At 33.9% G+C, this 19,558-nt stretch overlaps 1 protein-coding gene across 3 annotated transcripts in view; it reads right to left on the bottom strand.

Moving 5' to 3' along the window:
- The window catches only part of Nox4 (NADPH oxidase 4), a 152,219-nt gene that overhangs the window by 64,640 nt on the left and 68,021 nt on the right, over nt 1–19,558 (bottom strand). For all 3 annotated transcript variants that reach the window (XM_063256287.1, XM_063256286.1, XM_063256288.1), the window contains 3 exons: nt 5,840–6,038; nt 3,911–4,075; nt 3,511–3,573 (listed from right to left, as the gene is read on the bottom strand). In XM_063256287.1, coding sequence (XP_063112357.1) covers nt 3,511–3,573; nt 3,911–4,075; nt 5,840–6,038 — 427 coding nt within the window. The remainder of the gene's footprint in view (nt 1–3,510; nt 3,574–3,910; nt 4,076–5,839; nt 6,039–19,558) is intronic.

Below are 19,558 nucleotides of genomic sequence, written 5' to 3'. Positions count from 1 at the left end.
ATAGGTCTCCAACCTCTTGGTTTCCACCCAACACCCTCCTATCTGCAGTGGACATGGAGGCTCAGAGCTGATCACCCACAAAGCCAAGGCCCAGAGCAAAGCCCTTTGCTGGGAGACACTGAAGTCTGTATTCTTACTAGAGCTTCAGTGAAGTGAGAAAGATTTTGATCTTCTCACTAACACAAACCTTATTTCCTAAAATAGTCACATTTTATTGCTACACTTTGAGCTTATAAAAGAAAAAACAAGTTTTATAGAAAAAATGATAATGATTCACATGACAAAATACCAACTAGTTGAAGCTACACTCATATCATTTTAACCCTTGAGTAGCATAGATCTTTATAGTGCTATTCTGATTTTTCTTTGATTCATTATTTTGGAATTGATGACAATTATGAAAAAAGAATTCTGAATTTGAAAAATAATCAAATTCTCTTTCACTATGTGACAGTATTCAGGAATCACAATAACCAAATTAATTTTTATGGAATTTCATGAAGGATCTTTACTGAGTAAGCAACACATATTTTTAGATTAGATGATGATGTTCACTCACGTAAGTCAGAATCCTAAGGTGCAGACCAGCTATAATTGAACAGTTCTCCTGATGTGAAGTTAGCATCCCCAGAACACAACTAACCATTCCCATCCTCCAAATTCTCTACTGCCTCCTAAATTCCCTCTTCCCACAGTGGCCTCATTATAGGTTAACTTCTGAAATATAAATTTTTATGACAGAAAAATTAGACCAAATCTCTTAAGCTAGTTAAGAAATACAAATAAAGTATTTTCTCCTTTTTCAATGTTTTCCTTGCTACATGTTCATATGCCTAGAAATGGAAATATGCCTTACAACTGTCCAATAGTTCATCTATAACCCCACATCCAACAGTTTAGTCGACAGATATATTCACTGAGAGGCCTTCTGTTCTCATGGAACAAGATTAACTTGCACATTCTGGAGGAGTAATGGACACGGCACAGCTGCCCGCCTCCTGGTGACAGTAGTGTCCCAAGGACTCTCTGGTTCCTATTTTATATTCCATGTGTGCAACACAGTTTTCACGGTTTCTGATGACAACGTATCTCCATTCCTCCTCCGCTCAGCCACCCCCACAATTCCAGATGAAAGTATGTACAGAATCACCTATCATCACTATTGGGAACAGCACTGTAACTTAATTCTGTCAGGCAGAATTGTGGCAGGGCAGTATTGCCGGCCTCCTGGATAAGACAGAACACTGCCAGTCCAGGCACAGTGCTGCACACCTGCAGTTCCAGCTACTGCGGAGGCTGAGGAAGGGAGGTTAGAAGCTGGGTCCCAGTCTGGACAATACAGTGAGAACACATCTCAGAAACAAACGACAACACAATAAAATAGAATTATTTCACTAGATACCAAGATACTTTTTCTTTAATTATTTAGAAACAAGTTTGCACATACAATTACAAAATTTGAAGGAAATCAACCAAAAATACTTTTTTGTCTTTTTAGGAACTCGTACTAAGTGAATGACCCTCTTAATTGTTCTGGCTATTTGATTCTTTATGTCTCTTTTGTCCTAACACTACACACAGCATGTGGCCTAGATGTCTTCATAAGTACACGTTCTCGAGATGTAAACTCACACTGAAAATGAAATTTGTGATAGTTATAATCTCCCAATACAGGCAGCAGCACTCCAGGAAATGTTCTGCACGACTTACTCTTAGGAGTTCACTTAAACCCACCACAAACAGGATCAGGAACTGCTGTTTTTGCAATATTATACTAGAAATGAAATGAATGAAAAGTGAACTAATGTGTCCAGGGTATCAGAATCTTCCACTTAACTAGTATAGTATATTCAATTTGAAAATGACCCCCATTTTGAGTAAAACCCCCACCCTAAATCTCAGTACCTCGACCTTTGTTATTTTGTTGTCCCTCAATTACTTGTCTTATGCCTATATTTAACTATTTAAACCTTATTCTTATTATTTTTATAAATGAATAAAACTAAAATACAAGCCATAAATGGCACTATTAAATAAAAGTACTTTTCTACTGTGAAATATTATGTCGTCATTAAAAATAGTGATTCGTATATAATTACAGCAGAAAGAAAAGTTGTGCATGATATATCGTTGAGTGAAAGGACCAATGAAAGACCAACGTGATCCACAAATTACATATTCCTTTGCTTCAAAAATAATTCACTGTATATGCTAATGCATTCCTTTTATACTACTAGTTATGTTTTGTAGTCTGAGTAAGTACTTTGAAGATAATATATGAACTGTGGTTATTCTCTTATCTTGTTCTGGCAAGCACAAGGTCCTGAGTTCAATTCCCAGTAAAAAAATAAAAATTTTAAAAAGCAATGAAATAAAAAAAGGAAGAGGGAAGAAGGAAGAAGGAGAGGAGAGGAAAAAGAAGACCTAAAAGCACACATGACAAATTTTGGATTGGAAGGCATGGAAAATTAGGAAAAGTTTCTATATTCTTATGTGTGTGAATTACTAGAAATTTTATGGACTCATGTTATTTTTTTAATGCAAAAATTGCTAACTATTCTTAGAGATTAAGTGTATTTAATGTTGCCCAGTATTTACAGAGCTCAAGCCCTGATCCTTCTTCCATTTTAATTTTCTAGATTTATTTTTCCAATAGATAGCCTGGTAATCAATTACACTACTATGTACTTTCTCTAAAAACTCCATTGATTTTTTTTAATGTTACCTAACTCAGAGTATCTCTTTTTCTTTCTCTTTAAAGAAAACTATGCATGTAGCATATTTCACATATACTTATAAAAAGAAAAGTAAAAACATCTAAGGATTTTATATAATTTGAATCAATAACAATAATATTTTAATACTATTGTTTTAATACTATTATGTTTTGATCTAAAATGAGTCCCAAAAGTTTCACGTGGTCAGAGGTCAGGTTTCTGGAAGGTGATTAGATTGTGAGAGTGCCACACTCATTAGTAGATTAATTCATTGATAAATTCAGAGGTTAATGTGCTATAGGAAGCAGGGCCTGGTCGGTGGAGGTGAGTTTCCGGAGACGGGACCTGGAAAGGTATATTCCTGATCTGGAAAGACTTCTTTCTTTCTGCCTCCTTACTGGCAAAGATTGAATCCCCGTGCCATTTCCTCATGACGTTTCTGTCTTAGAGCTAGCTATCCAGGAACTGATCCTCTGAAACTGTAAGTCAAAACTAATTCTTCCTCTTTTAAATCAATTACACTGGTAATTTAGTTTGTCCTAACAATAGAAAAGTAACTAATTCATTTACTGAATTATAATATGCTATAAAATAATAAAGAATAGTTACAACAGTTTCAAATATACTACTGTATTTCTTTGTAAAAAGATGACTTAATTAAACATTAAAGATATTGTGAAAGCCTTGATTTTTACAACTTTAAAAATGTGATAAAGCATACATCTCCACCCACACATGAAGAAAAATGCATTACATTCTAAAACTTTCAAAATTCAAGAAACAATGATCTTACCATTGTGAGGGTAAATGGATGGTTTTCCAATGCAGAAACACTGGGACAGTGTAGAATAATATACTATAAAAGTAACAAAAAAGAAAATTTTTAAATGACCAAGTAAACTTGACTATTCCAATGATTGATGTTATGTCTACTAATTTTCAAAAATTATGGATGATAATTAGATGTACTTTCATTGCTTGATTGACCATTTTTTCATGCCTATATCTTGTAATCTAAACAACTACTTTGAAAATAACAATATGCAATATATTAGCCAGTGTTAATCTCCTATTATATTGTTTTGAAATTCTGTATGATGGCTCTAATCTTTGTTTTTATTTTTAAAATGAAAAATAAAAATCATGGGTGATCACGAAAAGAGTACTTTAAACATCACTGTCCAGCGACTCACCTGACCAGGTCTTGCTTTAAAATTTTCTTTGACCATTCGGATTTCCATGACATCTGACGGATGACTAGTGACTGAGATGATGGTGACTGGCTTATTGCTCCGGATACACCTATAAAGTTTTTCAGCACAGTACAGGCACAAAGGTCCAGAAATCCAAAGCCAAGTCTAAGGGAGAGTTTTTGAAAATGTACCTCAAGAAATATTTGGGTTGTAGGAATCTACATCTTGACTAATTGCTTATTTTACACATTCCTGTAACAATGTTTCATTTTATATTACTAAAAATGAAACATAAAGAAAAATGAAAAAATAATGAACATTAACTGAATCTCACACAAATACAACTAAAGTATAAAATAAAATATAATGTCAAGACCTTATCTCAAATCACACTCTGCATAGCAGGTAAATACTCCTTCAACTTCTGTGCACACAGATTCATGATGTGTATAGAAAATGTCTTTCAGTATAAAAGGATAAAGGCAAGCTAAAGCTTTAGCTTTTAGGGAAAACAAGACTATGTTTTACCAGTTTAGTGTTTCATTAAAAATAATCCTCAGATATTTCAATGTACATAATGTATATGTATAATGTATGTACACAACAGACATATTTTTAAATGGCATATAATGGACATGTTTAAACTTACACTCACATAACATAGTATGAACAGAAAGTAATATATAAATACAATGACAATTTTGAGCTTGGAAGTCCAGAAGCCTGTTAGTGTTCCAGTCTTACAAATGTGTACTATACCTCCCTCATCACCTTGAGACTTCCAATAACTCTTCTGGTCACTTTTAAAACCTTATTTACATAGTTCTTCCAGACCTTCCTTCTCGCAAGCAGATCATGACTCTTCTACATAAGTGACATCTAGCGGACTCTGTGTGAAGAGTAGGCCTTGTAGGATAAGTTCTACAACCTAATAGCAGGCTGGGGCTTTGGAGCAGCCGCCCGCTGACCATCAGGTTACATGGCAGTAGGTGGGAGTCATCAGACCTGCCTTATCTAGTACTCAGTGTTACACGAAGTTCAGATAAACACTGAGAACAATGAAGTCGAATAGGTATGTAGATGACAAACACAAAACTAGCACTGTTATTCCAAAGTCACCTACAAATTCATTCTCCTTTTTGGTGTTCCTTTTCTTCTTAAAGCAGAATTTAACATCATTATTTCCTACCTTCCCTGAGTACAGTTAGAGTGTAGTATGTCATTTACATATCAGCAGTTCATACAGTCACAAGGGAAAATTAGAGCCTTCAATTAACCATTTACTGAATACTCAGAGAGTCTTAAAAAGAACAAAGCATTTTAGTTGGCAGTGGAATGTTTCCTATACCACTTATTAGCCTAGAGGTTTTGGGCAAGATATTTTATTTATGTAAGCATAATTCCTTCATCATAAAATTGACTCAATTTTCTTCAGTCACTGTGAATATTGAAAAAAACGCATACAGGACACTTTATTACAATGTACAATGCCTAACAGATAATATTAAGTATTCAATACATAAACTTTACAATTTATTACTAAAGATACAATATATAAATATTATAATACACCACAATATAATAATTTATAGTAGTAGTATTAGTTGTTTCAGTACTATTTTATTATTCAAGCTGCTTTTCTCAATAGTTTGATAGAATACATTTGTTATCCTTCTGAGAGTAAGCACTAGCATCATAATATGCAAAGATCACATGATCAGTTTAAATTTTCTATATTCTCAAATATAATTTTCAACTCTAGATACTTAAAAGGGAATAACTAGTATTCTCTTTTTATATTAATATATATTATATATTATTATTTTATATATTTATATCCCTAGTATATATTAATATATTTTAATGTTATACTGATCAATCTTATTAAATCATAAACTTTGTAATAACCAAGAACAGAATTAATCTGACCTGTGGAAAATTGGCCTGAAACCTGGGTTCTTCCATGCAAATCTTCACAAAGGTGTTTTGGTCAAGCTCTTCTGGTAAAGGTTCATGAAAATGTTCTGAGAGATGCTCTGGTAAGGAGACATCCTGACAGCAGGTGCGGTTAGGAAAGATGCAGCCAGGAGGGTGAGTATCTAAATTGGTTTGATACTTCAGCAGCCCTCTAAAATTAAATTGTAAACACACAGAGAGATGAAAAGAAGATTGCAGTAAGGAGACATGATAAAGGAAAATAATCTCTTTCCTTTGCTAATTTTAAACAGCATTGTCTCATAAGTGTTTCTAGTATATCATTTAGGATAAACTGAAATATCTTGAAATATTAATAAATTCTTTACAAAGGGACTAAGCAAAAATATTTTGGCCTTCCAAATAAATAAAACACAAAGGAGAAAACAACATACACAGTTTTTCCAAGTGTGTGCTAACTGACAGCTTTTACTTTAAGTTTATTAGGCAGTGTAATCATGGGTAAATTTTTACTTCAATAAACACCATAATGATGACTATCTTGCTATATCTCCACAGAAAAATACAGAGACCACATTTGATTCACCTAAGCCCAGATAAATAAGCCTGGTGATTTACAGAAAAATCAACCAACATAAATAACAGGAGCTAAAAGCATGTCTCTTCTACGATCTGTAAACAATTTATTCACAGCAATCAGTTCTTAAATCTGCTTACCATTCAATATTTCTACATACACAATCATATGAAGAGCTCAAATCAATATATCAGGGAAGAAAACCCAAAATCTTAACATCTCATTCTTACTGTTTCTTATTTAAAACATTTAGGTTATATTTCTGCATTTCCTATTGAGGGGTTCAGTAAAATCTACCTTAAGAATAAGGTAAATAACAGAGTATCAGGAAGACCACTGCTGCATAGCCAAATCAGGAAGATAAAAGAAAGATTTAGAAATATATTTTAAAAAATCAATGAACTTCATTTTTATTTTGAAGAACAATAACTTTTTTTTATTTCCAAATTTTTTTTTCCTAGTTGGCTAAGACTGTGTTATTGTCAAATTACACCTCATGTGCTCAGAAAATTGACTTTGGAAGAAGTCTGCCTCACATGACATCCACAACAGGCTTAGGTATGGAAGAAATTAATAATACATACATATATATATATATATATATATATATATATATGAATATGTTTTAACACTCACAGGGTTCTATTTATACAATACAATTGCTAGGATATTGTACGTGGGTAAATCACTCATTTGACTCAGTTTTTAACTATTTGTCCAAACCTGTTGCTCCTATTGGCCATCCCAAGGATAGTGGCGGACAGATTGGAGGATAGAAAATTTCAGACCTTCATAACCATAGATTAAACAAAAATTGACATAATGCATGTAATATTATCCTCAGCACCTGGGAAGCTGAGGCAGGAGAACTGCCACTTTTGCCTCCCCAGAATTCAGTGAGGAAGGAAATCTGGCTCATAGCCCTTCAAAAATTTAAAATCTGTTTTGGATACTGTCTTGAGAGAACCTAAACATTAGTCAGATCACAGATAGTAATTGTAATAGTCTGTTTCCATGGTAGTTTAATACTGCACACAGAATTTTATATACTGTTCGCATTGCCCTTATAAAAAATAACTACACTAATTTTATTTATGTCATCGTTATTTTCCCTTCTTACAAACTGAAAAACTATCTTAAATGACTACCAGCACTCCAGGGTTACACAGCGGTGTGTGAAACAGGTGACACTGAGCATGGCACAGGTGACTGATGTTAGGATTTAGAGAATGAATGGATAGCATTCACTGGCCTCATGTTAAAACCCCAAGCTATAAGCAGCCCCCTACACACACACACACACACACACACACACACACACACACACATACTTGTTTCCCAGACTTTGTTTATTTTGAAAACCTACAGGTCCCGGGAAGGCCAGACAGGTGCTTGTTGCTCCCATGACCATTTCCATAAGCTTCATGACACATCTCTGTAACGGTGGTCAGTGGCCTCCTGCAACCTTGAGTGAACAGCAGTTAGGAAAATGCCCAAGACAACTCTGCCAGGGACAGGCGGGGATGAAAATCCCAAGTGTTCTGATTCCAAAGTTCACATTCCTTTCCCGATTCCAAGCCCACTCCCTGTGCAAAATAACCATTCTACTTAATGGAAAATGCCTCAAATTGAAAACCAATGGCTTCACTGAAAAAAATCTTGTCTCCCCATGCTTCCAGGTTTAGAAATGGAGGTGGTATCTTTCTGCCAAACCAATAATCTTATGTTTGTATAAGCTCCTTGACTGCAATGACGTATTTTTCATTGTCTTAGTAAAAAATTAAAAGTGCATTTCTCTGATACTAGTGAATAATTTCTTAGAATACTCAGAATAATTGCTTTTAGAATATATTTCTTTAGAATTGTATTTTGAGCCCATTAAAACAGTCTTCTTAAAGAATTTTAAAAACAAATGTAAACTTGGTATTATGAACATTTGAATTGAGGAAAAATCAATTACTATTTCTTCATCCATTTTCTTCATTCCATCAACATTTGTTAAAATTTGTGATATATGTTTCATGTAGTTTTATGGCTACTTTGAATCTTTATTACCTTTTTCAGAAAATGTATGCATGGTTTTCTTTAGAGTCTAATGTAGAGACTAATGCAGAGTAATGTAGAGTAGTGTGATATAGAGTCTAAGAAGACTTTCTGAAATACTAAAATTCTACTTTATTTTTTGCATTTTTCACTTACAAAAGTATTTTATTAAACTGGAGAGAATAATGTGATATTAACATCACGGTTTCCTCACTTATAAAACAGTAACATGAGAATTAGCCCTTCTGTCTGATAAAAGTGTAATAAGTAATTTTATTCATTGTTTTTATTCAAATTTATCCATTGAATATCTCCTACACATTCTAGGCACAAAGAGATAATTATCTGATTTACCCAGCTCACATGTAGGAAATTCAAATTACACTCTCCATGATAAAACATTTTCTATCACACTATCACATTATATTGTTTTATGTTTTTTGTTGTTTTCCAAACTGATATAATCTTGCTTATTTGTTTCTCAGGAAACTAGAATACAAAAACATTCACCACACATAGTATACACACACTTTTGCCTCTTATTTTTATATGCTTTAGAGTGGACTGACCTTTGGGTTTATGTTAATGTGTGCTCCATTTTGCCACTTTAAGAAATGTCAAAGGGATATGTGGCCAGAGAAAGATTTATAGACAGGCATGGTGTTGCACACCTATAATCCCAGCACTTGGGAGGCTGAGGCAGGAGAACTGCCACGAGTTCAAGGCTGGCCTGAGTTACCTAGTGAGTTTAAGGCCAGCATGAACTACACCGAGAAACTGTGTCTCAAAAAAGAAGAAAAAGGACTTACTTAAAATGATTGCTTTCGACATTTGCTATTCAACAAAATATTTTATTTCAAACCATCAGCTACTTGCCTAATATCTTTATTACTGGAAATAGGAGGTAAGTACACTGGTTACAAATTGCAATTTTTATGGCTCTTTGATGAAATAGCAAAGAAACATCCATGTGTATGAATGATTATAAGTATGGTTTGATTTATCAAAGAAAACAAAAAAGTTTGTCTAGAAATAAATTTGCCAGAATTTGAAAGATTGGTAAAAGACAAATTTTTAATGATTAAAAAAAAGTTTTAAAAGTTTAAGGAAAAGAAAACTTTCTATCCTTTGTTTTATCATAACTGTAAACAGTAAGTTTGGGGGAAAAAAAAACAATGAAATTGGCTCTGTTTTTTTTTTAAGAGGACAAAACCAAGGAAAATAAAATGAAGCCAATCAAAATAAATTAGTATAAGTGATATGGGACTGGAAAACCTTATGAAATCAGCAATAGTAACCATAATCTCTTTTGGTGTCTTCAATACAGCTGCAGATACCTTTGGACATAGTAAAAAATCAAACAGAACAGAATGGAGAAGAAACAGTAAAAACTAAACAATGAATGCAATAAAACACTTCAAAATAAGCTAACAGTAAATCCAAAATGGCTACCATAATGTCTTGCTATCTTTTAAATAGCTGCTCCTGCCATCAGATTTAACATAATCAAACAAAACAAAAGAGAATAAAACCCAACCCAAGAAAACAGTGGAAATGAAATGGTCTCCAGGCAGGGATCAGCTCCTGGTGAGGCCTGGATCTTTACCTCAACAGTCAGCAAATGGCACTGACTCAAGACTCCCAGAGAGAGGCTCTGGTGTGGCTGTCCCACTCTGGCAGCTACCTGTGCACCCAAGAGTCTACTTTAATGTGAAATTTTATCTACCACACAATGCTGGCATTGCTCCTTTCCCCAAGTACCACTAAGATTTACATCCTTCACAATTAGTATTTTTTCAATTTTAATCTTATTAGATTACAAGACCCCTCCCCTTTCAGAAGTGCACCATCTGGTGCAGCGCTGTCCTGCGAACCTTCTGTGATGGTGGAGATAGTCTAAATTAGTGCTATCCAACACAGTACCATGAGCTATGTGTGCTTAATGAATAGCTGAAATGTGATTTGTAAAGAACTGAATTTCTAATATATTTAATGTTAACTAATTTTAAAATGAAGAGCTGCAGCACATACTTAATGAGTGTGTGGAAAAAGCAAAACGATCAATGACATATGGACATATATAGTAACCTCCTGAAAATAGTGTAGATGTATGATGAATTTTTACTACGAAATTTTGGAAAGAGCTTCATAAAAAAGGAAGCAATTGAAGGATATGCAGGACCTGATGATGGCCATAAGGCAGGAGAGTAATAGCCCTAGTCTGTTCATAATCCCGGCCAAATGCTACCAAACCTTCAGCTAGTTTCTCAAACATAGCAGATCTCTCATAAACTTCCTGTGAATTGATTTTAAAAGGAAGCAATTATGACAAACTTTAAGACAGAAAATGTCCAGGAGTCAAAAAGGGGAAAATTCTAAAATGTAGTGTTGTAGCTTTCAAAAATAAATGATAAAGAATTTAATGCCAAAAAAGGGAAGGCAAAAATATTTTAGTGAACAGAAATTTGAAAGTCTCCAAGTTAGGACAGTGACGTGAACAGTGATGGTAGGTACAAAGAATATGTGAGAATAAAAATGCTTACTATTAACTATGAAATTATACTGTATTATGTTCCAACAGAGAATTTTTGAAGTATATGTAATGCTGAGTTCTCTTCTACTATGGAAAATGAGAGATTTTAAGGCACAGCAAAATTCATGTTGTGAATGCTATTGTTTGCATTCATAGGGATCTTAACACGTCATTTCAGTGTTTTAAGTATGTAGATTTCTTAAATATGTAGATTTCTTTTTTGTTTTTGTTTTTCTCAACAGACATTATAGTTATCCTGTTGCATTATTTTTTGGTTATTTGTTTTTAATGCCTGTGTGAAAAATCATGGAAATAACATAGTATATTAAATGAAGACTCGTAAGTTACAACATACGAAAAATAAAACAATTTTATGGCAAAAGCTAAGTATTACAAATTATCATACCTGCCAAAATGACAATCACAAAATCATCTGCACTTTAACTTCATGTTAAAAATCTCTAACACATGCAATGTTACTTGTGCAGGCTCAGAGAGGAGGAAAAAAATTCATGTCCCTTTGGATTCTACTTTTTCCCTAGCATTCTATAACACAACATTTTTTCTTTATAGTAAAAATAAAATTTTTACTCAAAGTTCACTTTACTTTGACAGAATTAAAATAATTAAAAGCTTACATGAGAAAAAAGACCAGTAGAGTCCATTAAAATATATAGTCCAAAGGGCGTTTTTTCTGCCCCACTGCTATTTTTCTGATCCCTAAAACTATACCTATCATCTACAGCAAATGTTTAATGAATATCCATTATATAAATGAGACTAGAGGTGTACAAACAATTCATTTGTGTGATTATTGTCACAACACATTTAAGGTGTCATCTGGTTGTAAAATACTAAACTGAACTCATTTTCTACCTTCAAAATATGTATTCAGTTGTTAGCTAATGGAACTTAGTAAACTCACTGTAAAGTGCAGTCATGCTTGAGTCAGTCTGGAATATAAACATTTCTCTTCATCAGTGAGTAATACTCAGCCATGTCCAAAACCAACCCTACCTTAACCTGAAAATTAGCAAGAGGTAAGTTTACCTATTGGAGGCATCAGAAAGTATTTTCTTGAGCTCAGGGCAGAAAGTCCTAAGCTTCTGGTACCCACCTAAACTGAGTTTCCTGGCTCTGTAGTCTTCACTGGACTCCTGCCCCTGACACCTGAGTCTTCTAATCTTTCAGCTTACTCAGAATTGTGTCTAGTTTATTGGTGGCTGCTTAAACTAAGATCGGGCTGGCACAATGGGTTTGTGATTCACGCAGTTGCACCAGACAGTTCTCTCCTTGGGTGCTCACTGTCATCTCTCTATGATTAGTAATTTTTTTAATCAAAAGACTATATTTTCACTGTGCAGGGGGCTCTGCAAATTAAGTCCTTAGTTAAGCTACAATCCCCAGCTGGCAATTCTAATCCCAGAGAGTAACAAAGTAGGATTAAGACCTGAACAAAGAGCATGTGAAGTAAAATACACAATTTCATTGTTTGCTCAGTTGAAACAGAGAGATGTACCTGATCCTCCATGTTTCACAAGTATATAAGTAAAAGGAGTGCGACCTTTTGTGACGAAAAAATACGTAAGTATTCAGTATTTCTTAGCAGTTCCTCTGCTTTCAGGCTTTACTACAGTACTAAGGGATAAAAGAATTGTTCCACAATTTGGAAAAACATTGATGTACTGAAAACACAGCAGTACTTCAGTTCTCAAATGCTTCTGTTTGTGAACTATTTAGTTTGCAAACAGAAGCATTTGACAAAATTTTGTTTCGTTCATAAACTCTCCATCAAGTGACAAACACAAACATGGCCATCTATCCCACAGCTGCAGAACGAATTAGGTCTGTGAACCTAGGTACCACTGTATTTCTTAAAAGTAATGCAATCTTTGTTTTTCTCTTTTCTCCTCATTTTTATCATCATATAATTCCAGCCAAAAAGACCAGGTAATAGAGAAAAGTTTCCAAGAGAAAAACTGAGATAAAAAATTATGCAAAGAATTCTTTGGTCCGAAGTTTCATATCTGTATCTGTAAAATGCAAGAAAAAAATATACAATTGGTAAGATTAAAATTCACTAACACATGTATGTGCCTTATACCTTAAATGATTCTATGTATGTGAAAATGCTTTGGATACACTATGCCTATCTACATTTGCACACATATATACATATAAATTACACAAGTATAGGCATTGTTTTGTTTTGTCTTACTTTGCTTTGTTTTGTGAGACAGGGTCTCACTATGTATCCCAGGCTGGCCTTTAATTGTGATCCTCTTGCTTCAGGCAGGCTCCTAAGTGGTAGGATTATTGTACAGGTATGGGCCACTAACTAACTATCAGGCATTCTGATGGTAGGAAACACTATGCGGTCTCTGTCCCCACTCCCATCAGGCATACAGAGTAAAATACCAGCAAATGTAAGTAGACTATAAAACCTTAGCCTGTAACTATTGTATAAAAAAATCTTATTACATAAAAATGAAAATCCTATGGCTGGGAAATTAAAAGTAAGAAAACATAAACATACATTGTGTATCACCAATATATGACACGTAGTGCTTTTTAGAACCTGGAAAACACAGAAACTATGGAGAAGGAGGACTTGGATTTTATATAAGACCTCCTTCCTCAAAACATTCATTCACCCTATACATTAAAGTGAAAAAACTGACATCTAGAGAGGAACCTCAGTGGTAAAATACTTTAGCACGCATGAGACCTTGAAGTTTATTCCTGGTACTACAATAAAGGAATAAAGGAATAAAGGAACAAAAGGAAGGAAGCCTGGGGGGTGATTATGAATCATTTCATTATCTTTTAAATCAACAATATATATCGTTAAGTTGCCAGGTTGAACCTGTTCTCATTCCAGAAGGCTTCATGTGAAAAACACTTTCTTTGATGGTTTTTCTTTTCCTCATAATCCAGTGACTTTTTTAAACTCTGAATGTACTTAAGCAGGATATATGAAATGAATAAAAATAATATTATGTCTGATTAAAATTTAGGTTAAATGCTTTAGTTCAGAGTATCAACTTTTTAAGACTTCACACAACTTTGGGAATCTAATACAAGCTACTGGGCCCTCTCTTGGGCATAATGCATATATGGATCTCAAATGCATATATGGATCTAAATATGACATAAATACACATAAATTTGTAGGGTATGCGTTTATTTCAAGAATTCATAGATCCACTGAATCCACTGAATGATTTCTAGGGATTATCAATTTGGGTAAGAATTTTAATACCCCCTATACTATGGAAGAAATGAAACTTTCATAATAGAAATAGCAGATATCAAATTAATAATAACTGCATCAGATCAATTAAAAATTAGATATCGAAACAGCATGTTAAAAAATAGACATCAAAACAGTATCAGAATAAATCAACCTGAAGGTGAAAAATACAGTAGTTTACAAAATATTTAACTATAATCCTCAACCTTGTAACTGTCATGAAAATGGACATATAATTTCAAGCTCTAAAGTAAGACATAGCAAAGGAAATACATACTGTGCATATTGTTTACAATTCTGGCACTAAGTACCTGTGCAGATGTCCTATTTGAGCTATGGACTCCTTCTGTGATTCCTGGCTTAAGTCCACATTAGAAGTCCTGCATCAGCCTGACAGGACTTTTCCCAGTGCCAGCCGTAGGTGGAATAACCCCATGTCCTGGTTTACCCTTGTTACTGCTTAATTGTTAAGAGCATCTTTTTCCATTATCAAAAGTCTCCATTTTGACAATAAACTAAGTAGTCAGTGACAACTTAGACACAATGTAAGAGAAAGTGAAAAAAGAATAGGGAAGTAAAAGAGTTTGCCTTCAGGGGTAGAACAGCGTTAATTACCATCAAACCTCTGGCTTTTCTCTGGAATCCATTTTCCCATTTGAACTTCAAAATGAGCATGTACCTCCCACCAACAGCATTCCCAGGTTTTTACTTCTGCCCTATCAGTGCAAATGAAAAGAGGCCTCAGTGAATGTGACTTCAAAAAGATAGTATACTCGGGAATCAGCACATTTTAAGCCTTAAATTTATTCCATAATGCCTGCATGCTCTAATAGTACAGCCTCAATTTCCTTCCTCTGTGGTATAATAGAGAGAGGCTATTTCTAGTCAGCACAATAAATTCATTTTCATATTTGTCTAACCCTGTTTAACTTCTTCAGCATAAACTGTGAAGCTGACACTACCTGGGGTTCATCAATCTCACAGTTGACAAAGACAAAGACTACTCACTGTGTTTCCTTGGCTTAAAGAATAACTTTCTAGCAACACAGACAGATAGAGAGAGAGAGAGAGAGAGAGAGAGAGAGAGAGAGAGAGAGAGAGAGAGAGACAGAGAGACAGAGAGAGAGACAGAGACAGACAGAGACAGAGACAGAGGCAGAGATAGACAGAGAGAGAAATCATCCTTTAAATTCCCTAAAGAACACGATTCAAGTATACTGTAAATCACATTCTGTGATTAATTCTTGCCAAATAAATACTCCCCGATGGTAGAGGAATCTGCTTAAGAAAAATTCACGTATCAATTGTATATTTAAAAAATGCTCCAAGGGTTCCAGCAGAGTCAGCACAAAAAACACTCACACTATAAATTTGCTCAGCAGTCATTCATGCATTTGAAGAGGACCTTCCTTTCTATCTTCTCTAGAATTATCACACCACAATTTCACTCTCATTTAAATATAAACATAAAATACAATCACCACCCACATAATACTTCTGAGCTAAAATCAGCAGGAGAATTGGCTCCTCTAAGATTGCAGAGGCTAAGGTGCCAAATCTCATTTACAGCCTGGCAGGTTGGATTCTTAACCTGAGAGTCTGCAATATTCATTGTTTCTTTTCTCCACACTATCTCTTTTACCATCAAGAGAGAATACCAGTATGCATGATACATTTTTGAAATGAAAATGAGGAAAGGAACTTCTCTTTCCATCCATCCCTGGAAACAAGCAACAGAATTGACTTCTCTGCCTTCCCAAATGTCTTCGGAATTGAAATGTCTTTAATACAGCACATTAATAACAACCATGTAAAAAGGTATATAAAACTAAAAAGTACACAGGGAAATTTGTTTTGCAACTTAAATGATCTTCATTGCTAAAACTAAGCCCTCACAATATTATAAAAATCAGTATTCTTTCCACAACAATCTTGAAGTGTTAAATATATATAACCATCAAATTACTCTGCTGATAAAATGACCCAGGCTCTTCAAAGTACTATGACTTTATTTTTTAAAACTTCATCCTTCATCCTTCATTTAAGTGTTAAGTTTCTTCCATATACATCAATTATTGCTGGTGTTGTTATAAAAATTTATTTTTAATATTTATTTATATATTAAATATATTTATATTTTGCCTACTTTGCTACATTCCCTGTCTAATCCTGTTGACAACCTTATGAAACAGATTATTTATTAATTTCATTTTGCTGGGAGCCATTGAAGCTGAAAATTGACCACCACGCAAGGGGTCCCAAGAACAAAGAGCACCTGGAGGAAGCCAGGTGAAGAAGCTGTTCAGACCAGCCCCAAGGCAGTCTGAACAGTGGGTTGCTAGGACAACAGGGTGTGTCATGTGACATTACGTTGCTAAAGGGTATAAATAAAGGCTCCTGCAGTGAAGGGGCAGTCTCTTTCCTCCCTTTAGGAGAAAGAAGTCTCCACCTGACCACAGCTATCTTCTCTTCTTTATTTTTCTCATCCTCCCATCATCCTTCCCCTCAGGAAAACATCTGGAGCTGCATGGGTCGTGGCACCATTTAATGGGTTAGAAAAAGAAAGGTCAAATTATCTCCCAAAAATCATTTGCTATTAGGTAATGCAGTTCTTAATCACCATATTATACTGCCATCTTGGGAAAGTAAACTAATTCATGTTACAAATTACTATGGAGCACTGAAAATAAACATCTGAGTGCAGAACATGAAATGTAAGTTTTCAGGGAGACATGCAATAGATTTGCTATTAATTGGGTCTTAAGTAACACTGATTCCAATACCGGTAGTTTAAAAGTAAGACTTCCATTCTGCCAGTATCACATTACACACTCCAACCTCATGGCTTTCACTTAGTTTGGTTTCCAGTTTGAAAAGGGATACTGAGAAACTATGCCAAACCAGAATGAACAAAATGTCCTGGTTGGGAATCTGAGTTCTGGAATCTTAACTTCTGGGTTCAAACAGAAGGACTTCTACTTCCTGGCCAAAACCTACAGAAGCTATTTCTCCTCGCTGCCCATGTTTTCTCTGCTGGACAATCACAATGATGATGATGATCATGGTATTTCAGGATTGGGATAGATTTAACAGGATTGCACATTAGTAAGGTAAAGGATAACCATTCAATTAATATTACCTGTTACTATGTCCACAGGAAAGAGTTCAAAATAATGATGCAATTTAAAATATTATTATATTAGGAAAAGATGAACAGAACTTAGAAAAGGGGAGACATTCAGTTCCATGACCTCCAGATTCATAAACTTTCAAATCACTGGATAGAAGTTATAGCAAAATGAGTTCTAGTTGACAAAAAAAAAAAAAAAAAAAAAAAAAGAACTTAGAATTACGGTTTTGCCAAATCAGAAAAGAAATCTTCAGAATTAGACTTTTACTTTCAATCTTCATGAGAAGATTGAAAGAGGCAACATATTTGTGTATACATGTATCAAATATATATGTATCAAAACACATGATATTCAGAAATGTAAATAATGATTATTTGCCATTTTTAAAATTCTTAAGAAAAAAATTTGAAAGTAAAAAAAGGTACCTCAAGATATCACCACCTAAAATTCTACACTAAAAATAATCTTATAAAATAAGATGAATTAAACTCTCATTAGGAAAGTTTAAGTAAAAAAACAGCCAAAAATATTTAATTGTCTCATCTTTGAAATTTAAAATTGTCTCCAATTTTTAACCATCATTGATTCTTCAATTCTCTTTCTCTATTCAAATCATATTTTAAAAGCATATAATCTCATAACCTTTTCTCTTTAGATTATTTTTAAATTCCAAACAAGTTTTCAATGTTGGGAGACTAGAGATCATATAACACATTGCTCTTCTGTACCTTACAAACTGACAAAGCTAATGCCCTGCAAATAGATTTTCCATTTGAACCTAAAACATAGTGCTTAACAGAAACCTCAATGTAAATACAAGAAACTTGCTGTGAAAAAAAATCCACTTTATCTGTATAAAGCAAAAGCTACAGAATTAAAATAGTTGATTTGCTTAAATTCTTAACAGTGGTACAAAAATTACTTAAAATGACAGACCCATATACTGTTTCTTTATCAACAACAACAAACACTTCTCAGACAAAATTGGAAACTTTTAATCACTTGTAATTTTTCCCGTATCAGGAACATTATCTGTAGCTTTATTCAAAATTAAATTTTGTAGAATTAAATGTATACTACAGAGCACTTACTGTATTATGTATGCATTCAATAACATTTATTGCAGTATTAGAATAATTATTTTCTTCATTTCTACTAATAAATATGAAGCAGTTTAATAGGCCAAATATATAATGCATTGTAGATGCTATTTTGTTATTTCTCTGTACAAATTAAGTCACTTTCTGTCTATGACACTTGCTCTACAAAAGTTAAAGCTAAATTTAAATCTGCCTTCCTTTTACCTACCAAAACTCAAAAAAGAACATACTCCTGGTTAAACTTATGATGTCTCTTTGAACTCCTGAACCTTTAAAAAGTTGACTCTATTTTGAGTTGCAAAGAAATAACTTCTTCAAAGTTTTAACTTAGTGAAACACACAGGCAAAAGAATGTATAATTAATTCTATGAATAAATGAGTCCATTTTTCTCTTATCTGATGAGGGATGGAGGGAAACAGAGGGAAGAAAGAAAGGAGGCAAAGAGGGAGGTGAGAGGGTAGTCACAATCTCAGTTAAGTCTAGATAATATTCTTTTAAAAAATTAAAACCAAATTTTTGGCAGTACAGATTCACCTAAAAAATACAGCCTAATCACGAAACATAGGACTTTCCCAGTGAAAGTATGTGGGTTTAAATCCAGGATCCATTTGTTAAGTAAATACAATCAAATTACCCAATTCTTGTCAGCGTCAGTTTTCCCACCTGTAAATGAATTTTTACAATGTTATTTACCCTCATAAAATTTTGACCATTTAATGATATAAAGTCTCTGAAGAATTTTAAACTATACCTGGTAGGTAGTAATATTTGTAATTATATTTTAAATTGCTGCTATCCTGTAGAGTATCTGTCTATTCATAGTCCACCTTATGACCATAGTCTTAGAAAGACGAATAAGCCATGTTAAGAAGAGAATGTAGTTTTTCTAACCCAGCCTTTCTTGGTGTCCTAAGGTTCCAGAGAATATGTTTTCCCTACAAAAGGGAAACAAATACAACTCAGATCTTTGATCATAGCGTTCTTCCCTGTGAAGCAGGAATGCTTGGCTCTAAATTAAGATTATGATAGTTGGCCATGCTTTTAATTTTTTTTTTTTTTTTTTTTTTTTTTTGGA

Source organism: Cavia porcellus, unplaced genomic scaffold, assembly GCF_034190915.1.
Source record: "Cavia porcellus strain 051 isolate PalLab524CR breed Dunkin Hartley unplaced genomic scaffold, mCavPor4.1 scaffold_9, whole genome shotgun sequence".
Lineage (NCBI taxonomy): Eukaryota > Metazoa > Chordata > Mammalia > Rodentia > Caviidae > Cavia > Cavia porcellus.
This window is presented reverse-complemented; position numbering and strand designations above follow the sequence as displayed.